This window comes from Canis lupus, chromosome 1 (assembly GCF_048164855.1).
Source record: "Canis lupus baileyi chromosome 1, mCanLup2.hap1, whole genome shotgun sequence".
Taxonomy (NCBI): domain Eukaryota; kingdom Metazoa; phylum Chordata; class Mammalia; order Carnivora; family Canidae; genus Canis; species Canis lupus.
In genome coordinates, this window is record NC_132838.1 from 88,304,972 (window position 1) to 88,327,258 (window position 22,287).

At 40.2% G+C, this 22,287-nt stretch overlaps 1 protein-coding gene across 3 annotated transcripts in view; it reads right to left on the minus strand.

Moving 5' to 3' along the window:
* MAMDC2 (MAM domain containing 2) overlaps positions 1 to 22,287 on the minus strand; it is a 148,385-nt gene that overhangs the window by 19,503 nt on the left and 106,595 nt on the right. For 2 of the 3 annotated variants that reach the window (XM_072838466.1, XM_072838476.1), the window contains exons 10-11: positions 11,329 to 11,422; positions 9,422 to 9,570 (exon numbers count right to left, since the gene is read on the minus strand). In XM_072838466.1, the coding sequence (XP_072694567.1) occupies positions 9,422 to 9,570; positions 11,329 to 11,422 (243 nt within the window). Of the gene's footprint in view, positions 1 to 9,417; positions 9,571 to 11,328; positions 11,423 to 22,287 lie in introns of all 3 variants that reach the window. The other variant, XM_072838459.1, reaches the window with a different exon arrangement.

A 22,287-nucleotide genomic window follows, 5' to 3' on the forward strand; every position in this document is an offset into this window, starting at 1 on the left:
TCTTGCTAAGAAAGGTAAATTTTTAGCCTGACCTAATCCCATCTTCATTCTCCTACTCCAAGATAAACTTGAAAACCAGGATCTTTACAACTCAAGTATCTGTAAAAAGCAGTAGCCTACAGCAATTATGCAAGGGGCTGAACTGGTTTGGAGCTACCCCAAATCCTGTCCCCAGAAAATTGTCACTATTTGACCTGTTTGACAAAGCACGGGCAACTTCTTAAGGCTTCTCTTTATTTAATTTGACTGAGGTAGACCTTACTTTGTATGAACAGCCTTATCTCCAGGGCATTTGTCAAAAGCAATCAGGTAAATAATTGTTTAACACTGCAACTGCCTGAGGTGAAATTAACAATTGAAGCTAACAAAAGACTGACCAAAAATTTTTAAAGAAAAAAAAATAGGTCATGGGATGTGCACATGGGATGTGCACGGGTGAGGTTGGGGCGGGGCTTTGCAAAGCCTCAAAATACTCTTGGCAATCTTCATGGCTTCTGAGAGGTCCCATAGGATCCAGCAACCAGTTGGACACAACAGTGGCCAAGTTAAATGATGCATCCTTGTATCTGTTCTGCCCCCTTCCTTGCTTTGGCTACCTTCAATCCACATTCTGCTCCTTGGCACCACACCTCCAAAAATACTACCTGTATACAAACTTGTATCTTGGACGTCACTTTCTTGGGAATCCTGCCTGGCAGTTTCCTATACACCCACCAAGTAGAATCGTTTATAGTTCCCTGAAGCTGCCACCTAGTTAGGTGGCATACTAGTTAAGTGGTTCCATACTTTGCACGTGCCATTCCCTTGTTCTGAAATGCTACCTCATCTTGCCATTCTTTTTTTTTTTTTTTTTTTTAATTTATTTATGATAGTCACAGAGAGAGAGAGAGAGGCAGAGACACAGGCAGAGGGAGAAGCAGGCTCCATGCACCGGGAGCCCGATGTGGGATTCGATCCTGGGTCTCCGGGATCGCGCCCTGGGCCAAAGGCAGGCGCTAAACTGCTGCGCCACCCAGGGATCCTTCATCTTGCCATTCTTCTTGGTGAACTCTCACTCATCCTTCAAGATGCTCCCAAGGAGAGCTAGCTGCTTCTCTCTGTGTGGTTCCAACTTCTCTAGAACTTAACCCTTAATACTATACTTATCATAATTTTGGGACAATTATTTGGTGCATAAGGCATAGTAGATGCTAAGAAAATGGGGAATAAATCAAGATCATCTGGATTTGTGACTGCTCCCAGTTCTAAGATGTTTCTTTTTCTTTTTTAAGGATTTTACTTATTTATTCATGAGAGAAACAGAGAGACAGAGGCAGAGACACATGCAGAAGAAGAAGCAGGCTCCCTCCGGGAAGCCTGATGCGGGACTCGATCCCAGAACCCCGGGATCACACCCTGAGCTGAAAGAAGGTGTTCAACTGCATCCCATAAGATGTTTCATCTTATATACACATAGCGTGTGACACTGGTGGCTTGAAAAAAATAAATGTTTTAAAGGGGCCTTTATTTGCTAATACTTTAATTTTTGAACGAGTGGTACCTGTCATATTGTAATCTGAGAGCCAATATATCCACCTACTTATGTCTCAAGCCACTGGACTCCAGAGAAAGAAGAAGCCACCCTTTCAGGCCTTAGGACACACACTAGATGTGCAGGCTGCAGCCCTGGAGTTAAATTTACAACACTGGTTTGCTGCCATCAGAAATAGCTCAGAAAAGAATTTACTTTCTGCTAGATGCATTTCTATAGATGTCTAAAAATACCATCAGTTTGAATATATCCTTTCCAAGAGAAGATACCCTTCTTTGGCTGAAAGGTGTTGGGGTGAGATCATGCTGCTATGTGAAGAACTGGGCCTTTCACATAGAAGCTGTCACAGTTGTTCCAGGTCGTTTGCAGTGTCCTAGTATCACGAAGGCAGAGAAACTCTGGTGAGACAGTGTGGCCAGGATATAGCCAGTAGAGTCTGACATTCCTGAGATTCTGTCCTTACTCTACCTGTTACTACTCCGTGGCCATGGAAAAACACTTAAATTCTCCCAATTTTGGTTTTCTCATGTGAAAAACAGGCACTTCCACTTACTTTACAGATTGTGGTAAGGATGTGTTTACAAACTGAATACCCATGCCTCCCCCTCCCAAATTTATATGTTGAAATCCTATCCCCCAACATGATGATATTAGGAGGGGAGGCCTTGGGAGCTGATTGGGTCATAGAGGTGAACTCTCTTCAATGGGATTAGTACCTTTTAAAAAATTCATTCATTCATTCATTCATGAGAGACACAGAGAGAGGCAGAGACATAGGCAGAGAGAGAAGCAGGTTCCCTGTGGAGAGCCTGATGTGAGACTCGATCCCAGGATGCTGGGATCACACCCTGAGCTGAAAGCAGGTGTTCAACTGCATCCCATAAGATGTCTGCCATAAGGCAGACACTCAACCACTGAGCCACCCAGGTGTCCTGGATTAGTACCCTTTTAAAAGAGAACCCAGAGAGCTCCTTTGCCCCTTCAGCCATGAGGAGACACAGTGACAAGGTGGCTGTCTATGAACAAGGAAGCAGGCTCTCACAAGACACCCAATCTGTGGGTGCCTTGATCTTAGACTTCCCAACCTCCAGAATTGAGAGAAAAAAATGTTTGTTTACACCATCCAGTCTGTGGTACTTTCATTATAGCAGCTCAAATTGACTAAGACAAGATATAAAGTCCCCAGCATAGTGCCTGCACATGGTAAATGTTCCATAAATGATCACTAGCTAACATTATTTCCCTAGTAAAGCAATTGCTAAAGTAATTCTAAGAACAAAACCAAATCATCTTTAATCCAATTCCATATATGTAGGTACCCATGGCAAAATTTGCTGCCTCGCCGGCATTACTGTAGATAGGAATAAAAAAGATATAACCTGTAAAAGATTTTCTTTAGTTAGAAAATTGAAAGGTGCCTTGAGAACTTTCTAAAAATTTGCATTGAAACAGGTAAGATAAAGAATGAAGAAGAAGGCAGACCCTGGAAGCAGTGTGCTGAAAAAAAAATCAAAATTCTCTTGATTGTGCATCAGAGGATTTCATTTAATGAATAAAGCATTTACTGGGAGTGAATAGTGGGCACACAAAGATGTTTTTGCATTATCATCTTTGCAGAAACATCCAGCCAGCTGAAACATCCTTCAAAGTTTTCAGAGACAAAGCAAACACTATCATATCATATTTCTTAACACAAAGCCACACCCAGTTAACCAATGCATCCCCCATAAATCAGCAAAAAAGGTAAATAAAGGAGGAAAATTATGAGTAATTGAAGATCTACTGAATGTGCTTTTGCTAGGTTATCACGGATTTTGTGTGTGGAGGGAACGGGGTAGAATGTGGTATGCAAATTAAACAACTTTGAATTATCTTATTAGAAAGTTGAGAGGGGCAGGACAGGGACCATTCATTTTCTGGAAGAAGAGCTTACCTTGCTCCCTCAGGATTCAGCACACCGTGCACTAACTCCAGGGAATTCTGTTATGTGTTGTACTGCATCCTTCTAAAATTCACACACTAAAGCCCTCACTCTGGTACTTCAGAATGTGACTGTATTTGCAGATAGCTCTTTTAAAAAGGTAGTTAGGGGGCACCTGGGTGGCTCAGTGGTTGAGCGTCTACCTTTGGCCCAGGGTGTGATGCTCGGGTCCTGGGATTGAGTCCCGCATCGGGAACCTGCTTCTCCTTCTGCCTGTGTCTCTGTCTCTCTCTGTGTGTCTCTCATGAATAAATGTTAGGGTGGGTCCTAATCCAATGACTAAAGCTCAGGACACAGACCACAAAGACCGAGGGCCAACCATGTGAGGCCACCACCGGAAGAAGGGCATCTGCAAGCTGAGCAGAGAAGCCTCAGAAACAAACCAATCCTCTCAATACCTTGAGCTTGGATTGGACTTCTCGCCTCCTGGATCATGAGAAAATAAATTTCTATTGTTTAAGCTGCCCACCAGTATTTGAGGTATTTTATTAAGGCAGCACTGGCAAGCTCATACTGAGTCCAAATACCCACTCCTGAAGTTATTTATGATCCACTTGGGAAGATAAAAGTGATATATGCATAGAAGGATTAGGTAAGTACCACTAGACTGGCATGAGGGTGACTGAGGTGGCAGCAACAGCCATGGCCACCAGTGAAAAGAGAGCCAAGGAAGGAGAGGTCATGGAGATGAGGAAGGGAGGGGTGGGGACACCTTTGTTGAGTCTCTACTTCCCACAGGCACTGCAGGAGCGGCTCCCGTACAATGTCATCAGTGATACTGGCCACTCTTCTCTGTCTCCTTTGCTGGTTCTTCCTTTTCTGACCTCTGAACTTTGGAGTGCTCCAAGGCTTATCCCTTGGTCCACTTTTGGGTCTACAAGACCTCCCTTGGAGATCTCACCTAGTTATATGGTTTTAAATATTATTCATATGCCAACAACTTCCAGCTTGGCCATTCTCCTGACCCCCCCGACCCCCGACTGTCCACTCGACACCCCTCCCCCCTTGAATATCTATTAAGAATCTCAAACCTGACATATTTAAAACTGAGCTTCTGATCTTCCCAATAAACTGCTCCACTCAATCTTTTCTATTTAGTTGTCCACAACTCATATTCTAGTTGCTCAGGTCAAAATCGTTGAAATCATTCTTGATTCCTCTCTTTCTCTTATACTCATATTTAATCTATTAAGAGATTCTGTTGCCTCTGCTTTCAAAATATATCCAGAATTTCACTCCTTCTTACCACCTGGACTGTCATTGGTAAATCCACCCTCACTGCAAATTCACCATCACCATCAGTTACCTGGATGCCTCGCCTTATTCCAACTGGGTTCTCTGATTTCACTCTTGTCCCATTTCCATTTTTTAGTCTTTTTTCAACAGAGCAGCCACAGTGATTCTCTCAAAATGGGGCCAGGCCACTTCTTCACTAAGCTCAATATTTTCCAGTGTCCTCCCATTTCAGGTAAATTAAAATCCAAAGTCTTTTTAACAAATGAAAAGGCCAGGACCTGGCCCACGATTATTTCTCTGATCTCACTTCCTAGTACTCCCTCCCCAACTCACTCTGTTTAGCAAAACCAGCCTTGTTGTCTGTGGGACACAGTGAGCATACTTTCACTTTAGGGGCTTCCCACTGGCTGCTCCCTCTGCTTGAGACACTTCTTCCCAGATACACACTAGGACAGCTACCTCAACTCTTTCCAGGTGACCTTCTCAATGAGCTCTGTTGTGCCTCTACTATTTAGATAAGCCAACTCCATTCACATCCTCCTCCCAATTTCCAAGCTCCCCTGCCCTACTCTATTTTTTTCTGTAGCAATTTATTACCTTCTAACCTATATAATTTATACTTCAGTGTAGTCTTCATTGTCTGTTCTCCACCTGCTAGATTAGAAGGCCCAAGAGGGCAAATGATTGTTTTGTTTTGTTCATCTGTGTTTCCTAAGTATCTAAACTGGACTTGGCACATAGTAGATACTCAATGGATATTTGTTGAGTGAAAGAACAAATGAATAATAGAGCATTAGAGCATTTATTATATACCAGGTCATATCCTAACTATGTTTTAGATTTTTTTAAAAAGATTTTATTTATTTATTCATGAGAGAGAGAGAGGGAGGGAGGGAGAGAGAGAGAGAGAGAGAGAGAGAGAGAGGCAGAGACACAGGCAGAGGGAGGAGCAGGCTCCATGCAGGGAGCCCAACGTGGGACTCAACCCCGGGTCTCCAGAATCAGGCTCTGGGCTGAAGGTGGCACTAAACCACTGAGCCACCCAGGCTGCCCCTTATGTTTTAGATATTGTCTCACATATAAATGATACATACATAAATGTCACCACAATCTATGATGTAGGTACTAATTATTCCACATACAGATAAGGAAATGACATTTAGAGATGTTCAAGGTAGAAGTGAGATTTGGACCGTAGCAGCAGTTGAGTCCCAAATCTCTCAATTTTTAAACTTAACCAGCCTATAAAGCAGGTAGATAGGCAAGGGGCTATAATTATTCTTATATAATCTTTGAGATGACACAAATGAAATGAAGAGATTTTATGTAACTATCTCATGGCTCCATACATAGTGAGTGGGGTATAATTCCAAAGTTCATTGGTCTGTACCTCGTGGAAGTCTGGTGACCCTCCTTGCCCTTTTCAAAGACCCCTTTCCTCCACTGCTTATTATTTTTGCTTTGTGCTCTCTTCTATGTCCAAGACATTCCACAGCATGTTACCCTGAAAATTCCCCTGTGGCAATCTACCACAGCATAGCTCTCTTTGAGAGTATCTCTTCTCAGATCTGCTACAACTAGCCTTCTTGGTGTCTCTGAGAAATGGAAGAAAAACTATCAACTCTCCTCCATCCAAGAAAAATGCACATAAATACAACATCATGATTACAATGGACTCTAACTCAAACTGATTTGTTCCTGACCTTTCTCTACTCCTCTTATAATAAAAAGATACCTCCCTACTTCTAGGGGTTTTGCTAAATAAATGGCTAGTTATTTATATGTGTCAAGGAGGGCTTATAGCTCATTTATTCATTCCAAAGACATTTCTGAGCATCTGTAGTATACAAGGTACAAGATTAAGCCCTATGGGGATTCAAAACCAAGGTTGGCAGTACCTTGCCCTGAAGACATTATCAATCAGAGCCAATGAAACTCACTTTTTAAAATTTTTGTTTGAGTTACCTCTTTCCACTCGATTTATTTATTTTTAATATTTTATTTATTTATTCATGAGAGACAGAGAGAGAGAGAGAGAGAGAGAGAAAAGGGCAGAGACACAGGCAGAGGGAGAAGCAGGCTCCATGCAGGGAACCTGATGTGGGACTTGATCCCGGGTCTCCAGGATCACACCCTGGGCTGAAGGCAGCACTAAACTGCTGAGCCACCAAGGCCGCCCTTTCCACTAGATTTAATATTGAAAGACCTACAGTTGCTACAGCCGTCTTGCTATCATGAGATGAGAGCCTATCTAAGATTAGAGTCAACCCCAAAAAACCAGAGCAGAGAGGTAGACAGGAGGGAAACTGGCTCCTGATCACACAGTTTTATCCTCTGCATCAAATTGTCCCTAGAGCTAACCCTAAATGGATTTTGTCTGTTACAAAGGGCAACAAACTATTCCCAACCAAAACAGTATTAACATACAAGACTTTCTTTTTTTTTTTTTTCATACAAGTCTTTCAATTATCTTTTTAACCCCCTGGTCTTCCAGATACAGCCTCACATACTCTTAGAGACCCCTTAGAATCTTCTACTCAGTGCTGGAAGTGGGAATCTATTCTACTGGACCAATGCTGAATGTCTTTAACATCATGTCTATTGAAGCAACAGTGTTCCAGAATAAGCTCCCGAACGCAGAAGGAAAGAAAGAAAGGTCGGTGGTAGGACCAACCTGCACATCTCCTTAATCAGGCAAGAGTGCATTAGTGCCTGAGGTCAAATGGACACTCATGGAAGGTGGATGGAATCAAGAGCTCTTGAAGGGACCCCAATCCAAAACTGCCAGGTAGAACCCATGGAGAAAGTCTGTGTGAGTTGTGGCTTGCAGAGCAAGCACTAAGGGAAGAGAAGGTGGTCACAGGACATTAGCCAGAAAGTACACTGCCAGATATTGTAAGATGCAGTGGTTCCCCAAAGAGCCAATATTTAGGTATCTGCTATAACAGAGGATATTCATCAGTCAAGAGAGAATCTGAAATAGCACCCACTATTTTATTTTATTATTTTACTTTAAAAAAAATATTTTGTTTATTTATTCATGAGAGACACAGAGAGAGAGAGGTAGAGACACAGGCAGAGAGAGAAGCAGGTTCCTGGAGGGGAGCCTGATGTGGGACTCCATCCCAGGATCCCAGGATCACGCCTTGAGCCAAAGGTGTCCCTAGCACCCACTATTTTAAAAGTTCTTTTCTTTCCATCTCTCTTCCACTTATCCTGAATAAAGATCATGAAATGAGGGGTGGAAGAGGAAGTCCAACAAAGAAAACAAAGGAACTTTCTTCCCTTTTCTAATTCCCAAACTACGAGTTAGATCTCAGCCAAGGGAAAAAGAGGTGACTCAATTGAACGAGAAACTGAAGATTTGATTTGGACTGGATTGTGTAACACAAAGAAGTAGGTAACTATTCTAATACCTCAACAGGACTGGGAAACTAAGGGATCGGGGGATGGAGAAAGGAGAATATTTTAGGGTACGTTTCAAGAGAGCGTCCAAAGAAAGAATAAAGCTGTTCCTGATGGTACCCCATCAAGTTTAGCCAATTCACAAACAGGTTACACTGCAGGGTGCTCTCTGGTGTTATTCCATAGGCTTATCTTGAGGTAGGCCATAAGAAATAGCAGTAGCTAACTCACCTTTGTATTATTTATTTATCTAGAAAGATTTATGTATTTATTTGAGAAAGAGAGAGAGTGTGTGAGCAAGGAGAGGGCTAGAGGGAGAGGAAAAGAGAGAGAGAGAGAAGGAGGGAGGGAGAGAGAGAGAGAGAGAGAGAGAAAAGCAGACTCCTTGCTGAGTGTGGAGCCCAATCTGGGGCTTGATCCCAGGACCCGAGATCACGACCTGAGCTGAAATCAACGTTCAAAGCCCAACTGACTAAGTCTCCCAGGAGCCCCTCCCTTTGTATTTCCTATTATAATGGCTTCTTTGCTAGGACCCTTGAGAAAGTATCTCTGCAAGCTTATGATCAGGCATTGTTCTGCTTCTCTGGACTGAACAGTGTGCACCCAATGGATACACTAAGCGAAATTAAGAGTGTCTGTGAGAAAGCTCTATTCTGTATGGGGTATATTACCACTGACATTGTTTACAACTGCTGCACATGGTGATAATAAATCAACATTTAGTGTATTTCATTGTCCTTCATATATTTTCTGCAGAAAATGCACCCCCTTATTTTCTACACCCCTTGGTGGAGTGCTTCTTCTTTAGCCTAAGGACACAGTAAATCATGTTTTTCATCTTTGTTTCAGCTGCTAGAAAATGTAGAGTCAAGCTCGCACGCTAATGTTCCCTCCCTTGTCTGCCAGCACATTTTTCATTCGAGGCCTCAGTGCTGGCTCCAGCTTAGATCACTACTTTTTTTTTTCCTTCATGCTGTCCCTCTCTCTTTTATTTTTAAACCCACTTCTAATTAAATTATTTTTGTGTGCATATCTTTGTAAGCCCATTTAAATCCTCTTTGCGCAAGATACATAAACAACGTATAAGCAGAAAGAACAATCTTGAATGCACAAATTTGACGATCTATCCCAGGGGTGTTGAATCGCATGTGTAGCTCATTCTAGACCCAGGACATAAATTTGCGCCTTCCAAAATGCAGTGAATGACCCCCTAGAAAGCTCGGTCAGGTTTCCTTAGCAAACAGTACCATGTGGCATAACTCACCTACCCCAGTAGTGTGATCTCCCTTTGGTCCCGTGTAGGAGGTGGGAGTTTCTCCTCTCCTCCTATGCCAGCTGCTCCGGTTTCTTCTCTCCTGAGTAAATGCACATTCATCTTGTTCAAAAGTACACTCTCCAGGTGGAGGTGGAAGCCTCTCTGTAAGGAAACAGTAGGTGTTGTAATTGTTAAGGCCTTTTCAAAGAAAATGCATCCCGTGGCTTAGAAGAAGCCCACCCTGCATGTATGGATGTCACCTGGCCATACGCCTGAGCTTGAGCAGAGGCAGCCTCCCTACCCCCCAGCTGGCCACCCACCTATGCCAACCTCTTGCCCCCAGCTAGAGCCTGGATTCTACTGTGGGTTCTGCCATAGCAGTGGAGAAAAATCAGAAATCTAGATTCCAAGGTGTCGGGATAACTTCGAGAAAGAAACCTCCTCTGATTGGTGAGTTTATTTGCCCGAAGGAGCTTACAAAGCTCTGAAAATTGGAGGGAAATTGCCTTTATGGAAATATGGAAAATAATAAAATTGCCTAGAATAGGTTTCTTCAGAAATCCAGGATAAGTGAAGGAAATCCTTAGAACAACTCTATAGTTGCCTGGAGGGAAGCAGAGAACATGCAAAGGCTCACTGTGCTTCTGGAGACACAGTTTAACATGCGTGGAGCAAGTGAGTGACTTTCTCTGAGCTTCAGTATTCTCACCTACCTCACGGGACTGTGTTCAGTGAGATGATGCACATAAAGTATTTAGAACATGAAGTTCTCAATAAATAGTAGCTAAATAAATATTAGGGCTTCGTGTTGTGTCACCTGGAGCCTTATTTTCCATTTCCAAAAACAAGTATTTATGTCTTTGGATGATGATTCTTAAAATGAGAATGGTGCCACCTCCCACTTACTGGAAACTTCTTTGCCTGAACATGGTTGTACCTTTCTGCATTGAGATTCTTAGCAAATTTCTCTAATCTACCACCTGTTTTTATTACATCTCTTGCATAATAATTATTTTACTCCATTTTATTTTATATACGGTACAAGCTATGCCTCGACTGTAGAGATTTTTTTTATCTTTCTTTTCTTTGTGTTATCCTTGCAGTGCCTCACAAATCAAGAGGCTAAAAACAAATTATCTTTTAATTAGCTAAACAAGGAGATGATCCTGCAGTGCCACACTGATACCACAATCTGCCTGTTTGTTAGAGAAATAGATACACCTATGGTTTAGGATGCAGTGGTAATCAGTAGATACAGGCTGAGGTATGCACCATTATCTCATTAGACATAGTGTCCGACACATGGCCACCATCTTTATTTTGTCCCTGTCATCCATGCTTGGTCCACTGTTCCACTGTCATTTAATTCACTTAGAAAATATTTCATTTCATTATCATTTAAAAATTACATGCTTACAGGCTCCACACTGGGTGTGGCACCTGCCTAAGATTCTCTCTCCCCCTCTGCCCTGCACTACCTCTCTAAAAAAAAAAAAGGAAAAAGAAAAATTACATGTTTAGTATAGTATCTGTATAATAATGATTTCATCAATATCACTTGAAAATCTACATTCATGTAAGACAACATTAAAAATGCCAGGTCCCGCATGCGAGGGCATGTACAGGTATTATTCCCACTGTTCAGGTAGGTATTACTATTACTACTTCTCTTAAAGATGAGGATATAGAAGTCAAGTCACATGTACAAAGTCATACATTATATACAAATCATCATTTCTAAATTCTAAAACTTACTACACAGATCTGGACAGAGGCACTTCTGGCAAGAAAACAACAACAACAAAAAAAACCCACAAAAGCAAGCCCCAGATTAAATGTATTTGGTGTATTCTTAGAGAAACAGGATGTGCTGGCACAGGACTGGGAGACAAAGGGCGCTTGAAACCTTGGCTGTCTTACCTGGAGATGAGCAGCTTCCCAATTCTATTGTAATGTCGTCCAGGGCTACCAGTCCACAGTCCCAAAAACTTTTGCATAGGCTGATGAAAACCACCTACAATTCCGAGAAAGAAAACTATGAATTCCATTAGCTGCAAATTAGAAATTCTTACAACTTGGGATTTACTTAGTCCAAAGCATGCATAAGCAAACCACAGAGCCCTCTTCCTTGTCCACATGAACTATAGGTCCTAGTGGCATGAGTTACAGCAAGTCATTTATACGTGACCCTGAAACTACTTCTATTCTTTTTTTTAAGCACAGTTAAGCTCATAATGATATGCTGTGTATATTAATGCTGGAATTAGTTCACATTCTTCAGAGAATTGAAGGAGGAAGGCAAGAGGTTAACCACCTGGCAGAGGAAAACCTCTCAGGTTTTAAATATTTTCCCCCAGATAATCCACAAAGTGCATACGGGTTGATGGAATGCCAAGCATTTTTACAAAACATTTCCAGTACAAACAGCATTGATTTTTTGGAAATGAATTTCTGGCAATGTGCTTCATTCATATTGTGAACAAAGTCCCAGTGATTTGCCATCTGGAGATTCATGTTCCATTTCCGAAGAAAAGATATATGTCCTTTGATAATATCACTAATAAAAGCCCTAAATACAGTTATTTTATCAGGCCAAACATTTTTATTCTTCTATGTGAAAGAAAAACAGATCCATACTATAAATTATTAAATTCATTGTGCCATAGAAAGGGGGGTGGGGAGGAAGAGAAGTTTTGCATATCTTTCCAGTAGACTAATTTTATTTTTATTTTTTTTAAGATTTTATTTATTTATTCATGAGAGACACAGAGACACAGGCAGAAGGAGAAGCAGGCTCCATGCAGGGAGCCTGATGCGGAACTCGATCCCAGGACTCTAGAATCACGCCCTGGGCCAAAGGCAGGCGCTAAACCACTGAGCCACCCCGGGATCCCCCTATTAGACCGATTTTAATGTCTCCTTTTCATATACAAGATGAGCAAAGAGTACTTTTCAAAACATTTATATTAGATTTTCACTGTACTTTGTGGTTTATAAAGCTGCTTCACATGTGTAACCTAAGGTATAATGAGCACGAAGTCATTCAGTTCATGTGCAATCCCTCAAACACAAATATTAATTCAAACAAAGACAAAGAGATATAACAGAAACTAAATCTCAAATTAGGAATAATGAGAATATTTGATTTTTTTTTTTTTTTTTTTAGATTCTAATATTATGTTGTGTCTTCAACTTCTCTGTGTTACCAGCAGGATCTCTTTGCTCTTTGAGGATGGGAACCATTAGCATACAAAATTTGTTTCAAAATAAATTTAAAAATGATGTGACAGTTTACCACTATGCAAAGTATAAAATGTCTTAAGCCAACATCTTCAGAATAATTACTAATTATAAGATGTGTAAAAGTTTACTTGGACCATATTTAGGCTGCTTTAAATTAGAATAGTTTAGAGATGTAACAATATATAACTACACATATATATTTACAAGGGACAAGGTAAAGGGGGTATTTTTGTTTTATCTCTGTTAATTTTCTAATTTTTAGAGATTATAGAGATTATCAACAGGGTTTTTGTTTTTGTTTTTGTTTTTTTTAAGGTTTTATTTATTTAGGGCAGCCCCGGTGGCTCAGTGGTTTAGCACTGCCTTCAGCCCAGGGTGTGATCCTGGAGACCTGGGATCGGGTCCTGCGTCGGGCTCCCTGCATGGAGCCTGCTTCTGCCTGTGTCTGTGCCTCTCTCTCTGTGTGTATGTCTCTCATGAATAAATAAATGAAATCTTAAAAAAAAAAAGTTTTATTTATTTATTTGAGAGCAAGCATGAGCACGGCGGTGGGGCAGAGGAAGAGAGAGAAGCAGACTCCTCGCTGAGCAGGAAGCCCAAGGCTGGGCTGGATCCCACCAGCCCTCCTGGGATCATGACCTGAGCCAAAGGCAGTTGCTCAACCGACTGAGCCACCCAGGAGTCCCTATCAGCAGGGTGTTCTACTTGCAGGATTTTTGCCTAGGAACTTATTCCCCATTTGCAAACCAAAGCTCTATGTCATCAGCATTGAATGCAGTTGTATTTTATCAGCAATGTTTATTGTTATGGGGGAAGGATTGTAAATCTGTCTCCTAATTTATTGAATAAATCATGCTGCAGAGAGAAAAAGTCCTGGCTTTCCTTCCTTTTGGTAATTTTCAAGTCTATTTTTCACCTAAATAGTGAAAATGTACTTTTTCCAAAATGAATCTGGGATGGATTCACCATGTAAACCATTACCTAAATAGGACTCAATCATTTGGCATGTAAATGGATTCTAAGAAGGGGAAATAGTAATGTGCTCTCATGTGTTTACTATAGCATTATTTTATGATGACCATAAAACCAAACACAAGCAATAAAATAAGCCAGCAAGCCAACAAATGAAACAATCCAAAATTTCACAAAAATACAGGAAGTGAATAAACTATGGTACCACAAGTTAAGAAATAGGAAAACATTAACTCTGATTGCTTGTGAATATTATTCAGTAGTATGAAAGTCTATTTCTCTCATAATGTTAAATGAAAAAAAAAGCTGGTTATAAAAGATAAAGTTAAACAAAATAAGATAAATTATACTGAACTCATCTAAAAGTACATAGAAAAAAAGCCTTGAAAATTTATCAAATTTGGAACAATTATGTTAGGCCCATGAAATTATATGAGGGCTAAACAGAATTTCCTTCTATTTTCCAACTATTCTTTTTAATTTTGTTATATTTACAACTGAGAAAAAAAAAGAAAAAAGAATCAGGACATCTATAATTAAGATGTGGAATGAGCTAGTGTTTCCTAGATTGGCATTGTTTATTATAGTAGCCACGAGGACATGTGGCTATTTAAGAAGTAAAAATAAAAAATTCATTTCTTCAGGCACACGGGCCACATTTCAAGTGCCCAGTAGTTACATATAGTTAGTGGTCAAGTGAATTGGACACAGCAGATATATAGCATTTCCTCATTGCAGAAATTCCAATGCATAGAACTTCCTGGCTCCTTTTAAGAATTCCAAACGATTTGTGAAGGGCCACAGTGGGTTAGGTGAAATGCTAAAGCTGTTCTGGACAAGACTAGGCCACTAGGTTGTTCCTATCTTAGAACTCTTTCTGCACTGAGAATACTAGCCAGACCACATGTTGTTCTGTCTTATAAAAGATCCACAGTCAGTTAGCTATGAACTAAGATTCAAACTACGGCCTCAAACCTCAAATCTGTTTGGCACTTGCCTATCAGCATTCCAACACACAAAAGAAACATGACAAGATCAGTTTGTTTGGTGGAACACACAAGATTTTCCACTGCGCTATTAATAATGCTGATAATGTCAGCTCCTATTCTTGGGCCACCATCTTACATTTTGAGGGCTACTTGAAGTGGAAAGGTTACTTTAGGGTAGTTGTGCCTGGGCCAGCTAATGACCAGGCCGGGTTGAGACAGGAAAAAGGGAAAGCCAAACATCCTGGTCTGTTCTTCAGAACCCTGTCCCTAGGTCCAGTTAAGAATGTGACAAGAAGGGAACTGGTCATAGGCTAAATTCTTGAGGGATTAACTTCTTGCTTATTTGTAGATCTTTTTAAAAAGAGTGTTTATTTCATTTTAGGCAGTATTTCAAAGCTAGTGGAATACCTCCGTAGACTGGAAAAAAAATTCCTAGGCAACCTGAATATATATTTCACATCCTGCAATGCATCAGAATGTCCTCCACAACAAACGATTATCACTAACAATTTTAAACACCAAAATATCAGTAGTGCTGAGATTGGAACACTGTGCTGTAGATAAACGAGCACGTGCAATGCCTCTTTTAAGTATGATAAAATGTTAAGTAATATTGTCGATCCTTACTTGACTGTATTTAAAATTACTTGTTTGCAAATATGTTTACGTAGCTCTCAAGTTACTGCCTATTTGTGTTGCCAAAATTAGTCTAGGTAGGGCTCCTCTGCAAGGAATATTCTCTATCAAAACAAAAATTGCAAAGTATCACAAGCACCTAAGGACTGGGACCTTTAAATACACTGAAACAACATGATCTATGCAGATCTCATTTGCCATTAAGTTTTAGGAGATTTGCATAAAATCAGGAACACCTGTCTAAGGGATATATTATTTCACTTTGTTCCTCGTCATCTCCTTCTCAAATACACTAATATACACTCTCTGATGCATTGCAGGATGTTAAGCAGCAACGCTGGTCTCTACCCACTAGATAACAGTATCACCCCCAAGTTGAGACAATCAAAAATAGATGGAGACATTGCCAAATGTCCCTTGAGGGGCAAAGTTACCTCTCAGCCAGAGGTACCTCTACCTATGGTGGGTGGGGGGTGGTAAAACACTGCTGGGTGGATGATAAAACCTCACTTTATTCTTCCCAATCAGCACAGGACAGTTGTTGATGTTTTATAAGCAGACTAGATGGAGTTAGTTTTCTCTTCCTCTCTTTGTCACTGGGAGATGGTTCTAACAAGCAATGAAATATCCTCAAGCTCTGGAAACAAAAGGCAGAGGAGCCAAAAAACCAAGAGAGATGGACAAAAACTCAAGCTACATAATCATCCCCGAGATTTTCAAGGCTCTACTGTTCCAATTTCCTGCTTCAGAAAACTGCAAATTTGTCAAAGGGCCATAGAATCTTTTCTTTGTTTACATTTTTCTCCCTTTCCAAAAAGGATCATCTACTCCCTCAAAACAACATAATAATGGGCAGCAGATCATAAAAAGTAACTGAGCAAACTTTCTTCATAGCCTACAATTTTAATTGTCTTCTAAAGTTATTTTAGGGGGGAAGAGGGACAGTGGGGTGGGTAGAGGGTCTGTATGGGAATCTAGTCACAAGGCTGTGTTAATCAGAGGAGCTAGACTATCCCTAGGCCTGTAGAAGTCTGTGAAAGTTCCTGGTTAAAGCACCCAGCAAAGAAAAAGTAGATAAACAGATATATTGGGAACTTATGTTCTCAAACTAAACCAGGTTAAACTTTTAAAGGAGTTAGGGTTACTGATTCTAACTTTATGAAGTGTCATAATTTAAGGGCTACCCAACCAACTTCGCTGAGGGAGGGAGGTAATAAAGCTTTCCCAAGAGCTGTGGAATATATAACCACAAACCTTTGTTGTGAAGCGAAAAAGGATTGTTTGTATTAAACAGCTAAACACTGGCTGAATTAACTTGATTTAAAAGTGTCTTTTAAAGTAGGCTCCATGGCCTGCTCACTAGACATAGTTGGCCAGATTGTTGGCTTACCCCACCACCTACTTTACTCATTGAATAGCTCCAATTGGGCCTATAATAAGTATGTGAATGATAGTTTCCAGAAATGGCCTTCTATCCTCACATAGAAACATTTCAGTTGTATGCCAACAATATCATAAATTACCCAGGTTCACAAAATGAACCTAGCTAGGCTCCTGTTAAAAGCAGTGGACCTTGACAATTTAGCAGAGGGCCTGATTCTGAGTTAAATTTAACTTTTCTTCTGATGAGGTTAAACTCCTTTGAAATCATTTGGACACATAAATTTGGGTATGGTGACTTCAGAGTTGGTGGAATAATTATTCATAAAATTACTATAATCCAGTCTGTGAAGTTACAGAGTCTTTCATTAAGATGCGTGGACACAACTGCAGGGTATCCTATATAATACAGTTGTATTCATTTAACTGTTTGACAATAAGCTGTAATAGAATTCTAAAAATAAAAGAACTGTAAAGCAAAACTAAACAAAGACTCCAATATTAAGACACTTGGCTAAAGGGGTGGAATTTTCTCAAATCCCTAAAGACAGGCTGAGTGGAGCTTCATCTAGAGACACGAGTATAGGACTAGCATTTTTAGAATCCCAGCCATGTTTTGGGAAATAGTTGCTAAATTGTAACAGCATGCCTCCTGCAGATACTATATTTGGTCTTTAGATCCCACAAATGGCAGGATGACCATGTGTTTTTAAATAAGTCTTTAGCTGACCAACACTTTTTTTTTTTCTTAAAAGACTCATCTGTTTTGTTTTTTCTTTTTCAAAAGACCCATCTGATTTAATTCAATTTTTGGCTTTGACAAGCAACAAAGATTGGGCAGCTTCCAGTCTCTCCCTCCGTGAGCCCTTCTGCTCATAGGAGCCTTCCGTTCTGGGGTAAAGGGCGTGGTGTGGTAAACCTGCAGATAAACTGCTGAACTTCTTCATTGCTATTTTCGTGGTAAATATTAAGATCTCTCAGCTCACTGATTTCAGAAATCTGCACTATTTTTGGATCTTTTGGTCACTGGGAAGAGAAGAGAGACTCCAGGAGGCACATTAAAATCAGTCACTTTTTAGAATCTGGGAAGGCCCAGAGACCCTGTGATACCAACTCGAGATCACACAAGTCCAGCTGCAGAGCCAGATGCAAACCATCGCGCTCCAAAGATCCGATAGGGCACGTTTCATTATACCCACCAGTCTCTTTTCTCCCTTTTGCTTTAGGTATTCAAAACTGTGATTCTGAATCACAATGTTGTGTGCTTGAAACTAATAGAATGTAATACGCTAATGATACCTCAGTTTAAAAAAAATTATTCTGAAGGGTGTGATTTGGAAACTCCTCAGTTCATAGCAGTGGACCAAACGTGTCTTTGACCTCCATTTACAACCAGCTTCCTGTCTGGTTGCCTCATGTCTGTTTATAAGGAGTTTTTCATAACTCGGTACCAGAACCCGGCACCAGAACCCAAATCTTACATGGATGGTGGCTAAATTTAAAAGCTACCAGTCAGTAACCTCTCCTGCCTGCCTTCCCTCACCTCAGCCAACATTCTTCTTTGCCTTAGCTGATGACCCTGCCTCCACTTAGGCGCCTAGGAAAGAATGTTTTCAACTCCCCACAGCCACACCTCCCACCTTAGCTTCATTTGCACTTGTTTTCATTCCCTTCCCTTTGTTTGGGAAGCAAGGTCTGTCTGACTCTTAAATTTCTGGTCTTCCCACTGGGGACACAATGCCTAATCTACACAATTAATATTGAGGATCCAAATGGAAAATAAATGTGAGAGGCCTCTGGAAAAATGAACGTTAGACAAAGGTAGATGGTTGATACTAAAAATGATTGTTGGGACACTTGGGTGGCTCAGACCCTGAGCATTGCTTTCAGCTCAGGTGGTGATCCCAGAGTCCTGGGATCGAGTCCCCCATCAGGCTCACTGCAGAGAGCCTGCTTCTCCCTCTATTTCTCTGCTTCTCTGTGTCTCTCATCAATGAATAAATAACATCTTTAAAAAAATTTAAAAATAAAAGTGATTGTCAGTGTTTTAGGGTCTGACTCACACCCTAATAAAGAGGACACTGTTCTATATATTTATCCCATCAGTCACTCATTATCACTGAAGGGAAATAAGGTGTGAATGCCTTCCTGCTTTTTATATACTCTCGTCAGCAGGCAGGCAGGCTGAACAAAAAAATGCTGGTTGATCTCTGGCCCCTTCCCTCAGGAAGGACCCTTGGTTGAACCCTTCCCTAACCCACGCAATTTAAGGTAATGGCCAATTTAATGGACATCACACTATGGAGCTATTGTTGTAGGTTACTTGGATGGAGATGTAAAAACGCCAGTTCTACCAGAAGACGCACAGAGTGCAGTCAAGAAACAACAAACAAGGAAGAATCTAGGTCTTTATCCTGACCTTCAGCCCTGCTCTGGAACTTCTCCTGGGGTCAGGAGAGGACAGCTGGTACCGTAATACCCAAGCAGGAATATTGACTTTGCTCTACTCATGTCTGAGATAGGGAGACAGTTTTTTGGCCTGATTTTCACTGATTCCCAAGGCAAAGTGTAGATCCATGACTGGATGAAGGGCTGTGGTTTAAAGCTTGCATAACACTAAGCCCTTTGTAGCCTGCCCCAACCTATGTGACCAACTCCTACTGATGGAGAATTGGGCAGTTTCTAATTTCTTAGTATTATACATACTGCTGTGAGGAATATTGGTATCTAAATCTTTGTGCATAACCGTGATTCATTCCTTAGGGTAAATTCCAAGAAGCAGAATTGTTGCGTCAAAAGGTATTCATGTGAGGCACCTGGGTGGCGTGGTCGGTTAAGTGTCTGACTCTTGATTTCAGCTCAGGTCATGATCTCAGGGTTGTATTAGGCATGGAGTCTGCTTAAGATTATCTCTCTCCTTCTCCTTTCTATCCCTCTCCTACCATCCCCCTTCCCTCTCTAAAAACAAAAACAAAACTGTATTCATGTTTGGGGGCTTTCTTTTTGAGACATGTAATTTAATTGTCATCTAGAAATATTATTATCAATGTATCTTCATACTAAAGTTTATGAAAATCCTTATTTCCTTGCATCCTTACCTTTCTGGGATAATGTGTTTTATTTATATATATATATATTTTAAGTATTCATAGATATGACTCATATATGCATATATACATATATTTTTGGTCCAAACTGATTTATTTTTTATTTTAATTTTTAAAAGATTTTATTTATTTATTTATGTATTTATGTATTTATTTATTTATTTATTTATTTATTTGAAAAAGAGAGAACACAAGCAGGGGGACTGGCAGAGAAAGAGGGAGAAGCAGGGAGCCAGACATGGGGCTGCAACCCAGGAACCTGGGATCATGACCTGAGCCAAAGGCAGATGCTTAACTGATTGAGCAAGCCAGGGACCCCAAAAGATATACTTTTTAATTGACAAGCTGAACAATACAAACAGTATACAGTATGGATATAACTATTATTAGGAACAGCATACTCCAGAGTATTATAGTTTTAAAATATGTAAACCTATTTGATAGACAAATGTGCTATTTTATAATTCTTAAAATTTCTCAGACTACAAATGAAGTTGGATAGATTTGTACATTTATTTTCCAGTAGTATTTTTCTTTTTCTTTTTTTTTTTTTTAAGTAATCTCTACACCCAATACAGGGCTCAAATTGACAACCCTGAGATCAAGAGTTGTATGTTCCACCAACTGAGCCAGCCAGATGCTCCCAGTAGTATTTCTTTTTTTCTGATTTGCCTGTACATATCCATTGCCCACTTCCTTATTACCTTCTGCTTATTGATTTATTAGGGTAAATACATATATCAAATATCCTAAGAGTTTGCCATATATGTTGCAAACTTTTTTTCCTGGCCTGACATTTGCCTTTCACAGACATTCATTAGGCCATCCTTATCTGAGGAATGAAACTAAGAGAGAATTAAATATCTTGGTTTAAAGACTAAGATGAAAAGGGTGGGCCACAATCGTTGTGTGTCCTTGAGTATTTATGGGTACACATGTAACCTGACGTTAGACAGAAAATCAGAGTCACCGCTCAATAGCAGTGCGGCAGGGGATGCCATGGGAAAGTAGCTTGGGGACTATCTGGAGTGACTTCTCTTAGAGGTGGGTACTGAAAAGATAGAGCAGAAAATTGCCAGAGAAAGTCACACAAGAGAGGGAGAAAAAGCTGGAGGTATCTTTTCTATGCAAAAGAAAAGATGGTGTTTTTCTCTGGGTAAAAGTCTTATTAACTTTTATGAATTGTCAATTTCCAAGCAAGTGAATGGAGCTCACAGCTCCCAAAGCCAGCAAATACTTTACCTGATTTAAGAGCTCAGAAAACCAGAGGATCCCTAGAGAATCTCAGTGTGAACATCAAAAAATAATGTTGCCTCATAAGAACTTGGGAAAAGTCTCCCTAAAAATGTAGCCATTTCAAGATCTGGAAATATTCACAGGATTAGGAATTTGAAAGTATAGAGGAGGTAGTGCTTTCAGGTTCATAAGCAATCCTTGGAATAAATGATTGCTTCATTAAGTTTGTTAATAAAACCATGGGGAAAGAATGCCTGTGATGTCTTTTCAGATTTCTCCACTGTGCTGGGAGGACAAATGTGGTAATCTAGCAATACCCCAGGAGATTAATTCCTTGGGAAAGTTCTAGAAGAATGCACTGATGCTACACTCGTGCAAGCTGTGTTGGCAACCAGCAGTTGTGCAAACCAGTCTTCCCAGTAATTCCCCCATAAGTTGACATGAAATGCAGAAGCCTTCAACTAATACCTAAAAGGAGAGAAAAGGAAAGCTCGAGTATCTCAACCCCGTGTTGCTCATATTTAAAGTAATTGAGAATTCCTGGATTGACAACTGACACCAAGTCTAGCTTGAAAAACTCAAGAGGAGTCTCCTTTTCCATACTTCGTCTTTTTATTCAGTTCCACATTAAAACTTATTCCACTTGACAGTATAATTTTCCTTGCTATGTATATGGAACTACTCTAATCTGTTCTATAATGTGTTGATTATCTTGTCATTAGTTAATGATCTTGCTACTTCTACTTTGCACTCAGTGGCCCTACTTTAATTATACCAGGACATTAATATCCTAGGGCAGCCATTTCTCCATGTACCCAGACATCAAGAAATGTGATAGGAAATCTATCACCTTTCATATATCTTGTCTACACATTGGTTTTCTGGTTCCTTAATCCCTTTAGAGCAGGATGTCTTGTTATCCAATGGCCACCTATTTAGAAGTCTCTTCAGAAACTTACTAGACTTGCTCTTCTATTTGAATGAACTTCTAAGTATTGACTTTAAGACTTTCAGAAGCCAAGATATTTTACATCTAGTTGCATTTTCATCATTAAAGGGCAAAGTTAAAAGGAAGATTTTAAAAGCACAAATCCAAACCACAGACTTAAATTTCATCAAGTTTTTTGCTAAAAGGAGAAGATTATCCCAAGAGGAAATAAGGAGCTACAGAGAGCTCTCCACAAGGGCTGTGCTACACAGTATGAAAAGACAGTTGTTGACATTAAGATGCCTAAAAATGTAATATGTGGTAGAAGAGATGTGGTGGGTCACCCAAAAACATATCCTTATTACACAGAGAGGTGATATGACATTCT